The 6,629-nt window shown below is 33.8% G+C and overlaps 1 protein-coding gene across 1 annotated transcript; it reads left to right on the top strand.

The window, feature by feature from the left end:
- Window positions 517–6,382, top strand: LOC109831510 (asparagine--tRNA ligase, cytoplasmic 2-like). The gene is made up of 8 exons (XM_020398843.1): window positions 517–981; window positions 1,307–1,543; window positions 1,701–2,288; window positions 3,636–3,821; window positions 3,896–3,960; window positions 5,232–5,361; window positions 5,445–5,503; window positions 6,011–6,382. The coding sequence occupies exons 1-8, from the start codon at window positions 634–636 to the stop codon at window positions 6,192–6,194; spliced, it is 1,797 nt and encodes a 598-aa protein (XP_020254432.1). The 5' UTR covers window positions 517–633; the 3' UTR covers window positions 6,195–6,382.

The following is a 6,629-nucleotide window of genomic DNA, read 5'->3' on the forward strand; positions in this document are numbered from 1 at the left end:
TCCCTTGAACTTTCGGTTTATCACAAAACCCTCCCTCAACTATGAACTATTCTAGTTGACACCCTATATATAATTTGAAAATAACTAAAATTTTCTTCAAAGAAAAAATTCTAAGCTTTGTCGGTTGTCATTTATCGGCAATAAACTCCCTCTTAAATTGTCTTTTTTATTGTCAATGAAATATAGTTTTTTCCAAGTTACATGTACGGGATACGGTGAGAAAAGTGCAAAGTTCAAGGGGGTTTTGTGGGACATCCAAAATTCAGGGGGGTTATGTGAGATAAACAAAGTTTAGGGGGGTTATGTGAGATAAACAAAGTTTATGGTGTTATGTGGAACACCTTCCCTAGTTCAGGAGATTATGTGAAATTTAACCGTATACCCTAGGAAGCAAAGAATCTAAATTTTATTGATGTTTTTTTTTCTAAACATATGCTAAAATTGTCTAGCAGCTTGTTTCCCGCGCAAAAGAAATCCTGGATGTGAGGAAATCCCAAAACCATTTCTTTCTCACACCCCTTCCTTACTTCGCCTCCTATCAAAAGCATACTCCATCAGACACCTTAAAATATCACCCCTCGCCATCATCTCCTCTATATCTCATCCCTTCATCCCGAAACTAAAATTTCAAAAATGGCACCAAAACTGACAACAGTTGAACACTTAAAGTACTCAAAAAGAGTGGTGCTGAAATCAATAGTGGGCAGAGATGATGGAGGAGTTGGGTTGGCAGGGGAGAGGGTTGTGGTTGGTGGGTGGGTGAAGTCATGCACGGATAAGGCGGAGCCCGTGGTGGCCGTGGCTGATGTTACTTATCCCGAAGTGCTCATGTCAAGGATTCCGATCCTCGGTTCCATTGCCAGGATTCTTGGTGGGAGGAAGTCAGTTCCGGTTGTGAAAGCGGAGGGAGGACAGTCTAGGACTGTGTCTTTTGTTGCTTGGTTGAGGATTAACGATGGGTCTTGTGTTGCTAGTCTTCAGGTTTGTAATTTATTTCATTTCCGCAGAATAGTAGTTATATTGAGGGTAAATTACAAGAAAAATGCTTCATCTATCCTATTGTTTCAACAAACATCGTATCTTATAAGTTCAACAACTCCTTACCTATATATGATTATTAATGAAATCATTAAACCTTTTAGTTTGTTTTCGTGACGTCTGAGAATATCTTTGCACTTTCACAGTCCACATATTTTGAAAGTTGAAAGGAAGAAAAGAAAAGAAAAGAAAAAAGATTTATTTAACAAAATGAGATGTCCAGTATTCCCTTATTGTTTTGGTTTTAACTTGTTTTCAATTTTTTTAGGTTGTAGCCGAGTCTTCTTTATATCCTCTTGAACAAATTACACATGTTGGTACTTCTGTATTAGTAGAAGGTGTTATTGTGAAGATACCTGCACCGAAAAAGCATTCAATAGAGCTTAAAGCAGAGAAAATCCTACATGTTGGGAGTATGAATATCGAGACATATCCCTTAAGAAAATCACGTTTATCTTTGGATACTGTGAGATCTTACCCACACCTCCGTCCTCGAGCTTCTATGGTAAATTGAGATTCTTTATCTTTCATGTATAGTTTTAATTAATTTGTTTTGTGTGAATATTTCTATACATTAAAATGGTTCTTGATTGTTAAATAAGGGACACATTTTTCCATTATGTATGTATCTTATTTAAGAATTTCATCTTCACTTAACACAGGGAGCATCTGTTGCCCGCATTCGCAATAGCTTATTCAATGCAACACATTTGTTCTTCCAAAGCAACGGTTTCCTTCATGTGCATATGCCCATTATCACCACTATGAGCTCAAGAGCCGATGCCAAAATGTTTCAAGTATCAACTCTTCTCAACAAATTAGTTGACATAGAAAAGACAGACGAAAAGAATGATAAAGAAGACATCAATATTGAAGTAGTCAAGGATGCTATCAAGGAAAAGAGTGCTAGGATCGAAGAGCTCAAAAGGACTGACAGCAACAAAGAAGCTCTTATTGGCGCTTTACAAGATCTTCAGAAGGCTCATGAACTAGCTTTACAATTGGAGGAGAAGCAACAAAGCAAGGCATTATCAGTTATGGATAAAATTTTAGATTTTTCGAAGGATTTCTTTTTACGCCGTGCGTATTTATCAACTTCACCTGAGCTTCACCTTGAAAGCTATGCTTGTGCTCTTAGTAGTGTTTATACATTTGGCCCAACGTTTGAAGCTGATAAGGACGTTAAAGCTGCAAAGAATTTGGCAGAAAGATGGACAATTGATGTCGCATTGGCCTTTGCAGAACTAGAGGTAATCTTCTCTTTTTCCCACTATGTTATATATGAAACTTCCCTCGCACGTGTGTAAAACACGTGCACACACTAAAGATAACAGTAATTGCACTGATAGTGAACATGCACGAAAATAAGTTAGAAGAGAAAATATAGAATAAGAAAAGGTTTGCTCAAAACGTTTTCTTACTTATACTCTCTTCTTACCAGTGTTTAAAAAAACTTGTTATATAACCCGTTATAACCCGTTTTGTAACTTAAGGACGCCCTCATGTTAGGTAACACACCCATTTAACCCTAAAACTATTTAAAAAAAATATGTGTTATATTGCACTAAATGTGCGTTACGTTATAAAACCAGTTAACATGAGTTTTTTAAGTTAAATTGCATCTCTGATGCATCTCCACCGTCCAAATTATTTAAACCTCATCCCTTCTAGTTTTGCAAATATGTGATATCTTCGCCTCCTCCAATCCAAACCCTAGCTCTTTTGCCTCCTTTGAAACTCCTCCAGCTATCGGTGGCTTCTGCGGCTCCGGTGAGATAAATTTTTTATTTTTCAGTTATGCATAAGACATCTCAGTTTATATCTTTTAAATAAATAGTGATTCTGAAATTACCTTCTAAATTTTAATCTTTTTTATTGCTTATTTACCATAAATCATATCAGACTTTTTGCTTCATTACCCTTCAACATAATCTTTTGAGATCTGTCACAGAATTACAATATCGAGATTAATTAGTGGGTTGATTGTATTGGTTAGATAATTACTTTCAGTTATTACTTGATTTTGATTAGGTCTCAGTTTTCAGTTTTCAGTTAATACTGGAGTTTGTGAAATTAAGTTTGTACGCAATCTCTGCATATGCAAAATTTTTTGCTGCTACATAAATATGTTTAGCTTGGTTGATGTAGTGAACTCGGTTAGGAATTAGAATATTTTTGTGAAGCTATAAGACCTCGAGAGTTGGGAGTGTTTAGACTTGTTTTTATTGCCTTAAACTTAATGATGTTAACATATTTGATAATTTGATAATGCTTTCTGGAATGGTTGTTCGTCGTATATGACTAATTTTTGTTAAGAAATTGTGATACTATATTTTTACATTTGATAATTGTGATGTTATGTTTGAAAAGTTTGATGATTCTAAGTATTAAAGTTATTATGAATTGTTAGTATTTATAAAATATCTAAATAGTTAATTAATAATATAACCTACCTGATGTGTTACGTCTTTTTGTGTTTTATTCCTTAACCCTTAACACGAGGCCAAGCGTTACATTAACTTATTCTCGTCATTTTCAACATTGCTTCTTATTACCTAATATTCTTTTGAATTAAATTTGGACTATTTGTTTTATAGGATGCAATGAATTGTGCAGAGGATTGTTTGAAGTTTCTCTGTCACAAATTTCTAGAGAGCTGTCCTGATGATTTAATTCTTATGTCAAAACGCGTAGACAATAATTGTACTGATCGCCTTAAATCTGTTTGCTCAAGACCTTTTCCAAGAATTACTTACACAGAAGCATTGGATTTTCTAAAAAAGGTAATTTATTGAATGTTCTCTTAAAAATATCAGTCTAATCCAACAAAAATAAATCAACTTCAACTAACTTGCAGGCTGACGATGGCAAATTTGACGCACAAGCTGAATGGGGAATTAGTCTATCAAGAGAACATGAAAGGTAAGGTGGCTTCTGCGGCTCCGGTGAGATAAATTTTTTATTTTTCAGTTATGCATAAGACATCTCAGTTTATATCTTTTAAATAAATAGTGATTCTGAAATTACCTTCTAAATTTTAATCTTTTTTATTGCTTATTTACCATAAATCATATCAGACTTTTTGCTTCATTACCCTTCAACATAATCTTTTGAGATCTGTCACAGAATTACAATATCGAGATTAATTAGTGGGTTGATTGTATTGGTTAGATAATTACTTTCAGTTATTACTTGATTTTGATTAGGTCTCAGTTTTCAGTTTTCAGTTAATACTGGAGTTTGTGAAATTAAGTTTGTACGCAATCTCTGCATATGCAAAATTTTTTGCTGCTACATAAATATGTTTAGCTTGGTTGATGTAGTGAACTCGGTTAGGAATTAGAATATTTTTGTGAAGCTATAAGACCTCGAGAGTTGGGAGTGTTTAGACTTGTTTTTATTGCCTTAAACTTAATGATGTTAACATATTTGATAATTTGATAATGCTTTCTGGAATGGTTGTTCGTCGTATATGACTAATTTTTGTTAAGAAATTGTGATACTATATTTTTACATTTGATAATTGTGATGTTATGTTTGAAAAGTTTGATGATTCTAAGTATTAAAGTTATTATGAATTGTTAGTATTTATAAAATATCTAAATAGTTAATTAATAATATAACCTACCTGATGTGTTACGTCTTTTTGTGTTTTATTCCTTAACCCTTAACACGAGGCCAAGCGTTACATTAACTTATTCTCGTCATTTTCAACATTGCTTCTTATTACCTAATATTCTTTTGAATTAAATTTGGACTATTTGTTTTATAGGATGCAATGAATTGTGCAGAGGATTGTTTGAAGTTTCTCTGTCACAAATTTCTAGAGAGCTGTCCTGATGATTTAATTCTTATGTCAAAACGCGTAGACAATAATTGTACTGATCGCCTTAAATCTGTTTGCTCAAGACCTTTTCCAAGAATTACTTACACAGAAGCATTGGATTTTCTAAAAAAGGTAATTTATTGAATGTTCTCTTAAAAATATCAGTCTAATCCAACAAAAATAAATCAACTTCAACTAACTTGCAGGCTGACGATGGCAAATTTGACGCACAAGCTGAATGGGGAATTAGTCTATCAAGAGAACATGAAAGGTAACTATATATATTGTACTCGTAATAAATTATATTCCACTACTTCTCATATATTATTTTAATTAATAATTTGTTTTTACTGAAAAATTATGGCAGTTATTTGGCTGATGTGTTTTTCAAACAACCAGTGATCATATACGAATATCCAAAAGAAATTAAGCCATTTTATGTTCGTGAAGCAGATAATGAGAAAACAGTCTCCGCGTTTGATATTATTGCACCAAAGGTTGGTCTCTAGTATGGATGTTTGCAGTTCTTTTTTTTATTATAAATTTTGCTTGTCTTCTTAAAAAATTATCTATTTTTCAGGTTGGAGTATTAGTTCAGGGAAGCCAAAAGGAGGAGCGTCTGAAAAAGATTACTACAAGGTAAAAATAAGGGTAGACTTCCCAAAAGCCATCTAAACTTTTCGAACAAAACACCCTAAACTTCATAAATAAGAGAAGACCTTCTGAACTTATTTCACTAAAGTTGAGGTCATAAGATGCTTTTGTGTGTGACATGTTTCGCTCAATTTTGCCTCTCTATTTACCTAAAATATATCTGTCATATCACACTATTTCTAAGTCAGGGTAGACATAAGGTAATACAGTTAGTTTAGACCTTTTATGATCACATTAACGTTGTTGACGACAACTTCCAGCAGTTCGGATGCTTTGTTATAACTTCGAAAGCTTAGCAAGATCTTCTCTAATTCATGATGTTCGGGGATTTTGCAAAACACCCTAAATGTGGGAGGATTTTGTGAAAATACCATGAAAATAAACTGAAGTTTAGCGTTGCCATTAATAATATGACCTAGATAAGGTAACAGAACATGGAGGATCTAACTAATTGTTTTTTTTTTTTTTTTGCCAATATTCAAAATGATTTAGACTTGAAGAAACTGGATTGTCTATGGAACAATATGAGTGGTACTTAGATATCCGAAGGCACGGTACTGTCAAGCACTCTGGTTTCAGCCTTGCGTTTGAGAACCTGGTTATGTTTGTAACTGGAATCGACAACGTCAAAGATGTCATTCCATTTCCAAGAACTAGAGGTAGTGCTGGTGTTTAGGAATTGTGAGGAAAATGTGGTGGAACTATGTATATTGGAACTGTATAAAATTATGTAATTATATATTTTTTAAAGTATTATGACACATGTTTTCATTGTATTCTTCTACGATGATAACAGTCTTCTATTGTGGATGGAATTTAAAAAAACATTTGTGGAGAACAGGTGATTGAAGAAAGAAAAAGGATAATACGAGAAGGAAACTGACAATTAACAGAAGAAGAGATATTGGACAGATCCCGTCTCAGTGTCTTTATTATGATCACTTTTAAGTTTGACATTGGCAGATACAATACTCAGAGCTGAACGCATTGAGATCATGACAATAGACCTCTTATACTACCACATCCTCCCCCTCACTTCCTCACCATTTGCTTCATGATATCCTCTACAAACCTTGTCGGAAACAACACGATCTATCGAAGAAGAGGCATG

This window comes from Asparagus officinalis, chromosome 2, assembly GCF_001876935.1.
Source record: "Asparagus officinalis chromosome 2, Aspof.V1, whole genome shotgun sequence".
Classification (NCBI taxonomy): Eukaryota; Viridiplantae; Streptophyta; class Magnoliopsida; order Asparagales; family Asparagaceae; genus Asparagus; species Asparagus officinalis.

Coding starts and splice junctions, on each gene's coding strand:
- LOC109831510 (XM_020398843.1), top strand. CDS start 634: ATGGCACCAAAACTGACAACAGTTGAACACTTAAAGTACTCAAAAAGA. Junction 2,289..3,635: donor TGGCCTTTGCAGAACTAGAG/GTAATCTTCTCT, acceptor TTTGTTTTATAG/GATGCAATGAATTGTGCAGA. Junction 5,362..5,444: donor TTGATATTATTGCACCAAAG/GTTGGTCTCTAG, acceptor TCTATTTTTCAG/GTTGGAGTATTAGTTCAGGG.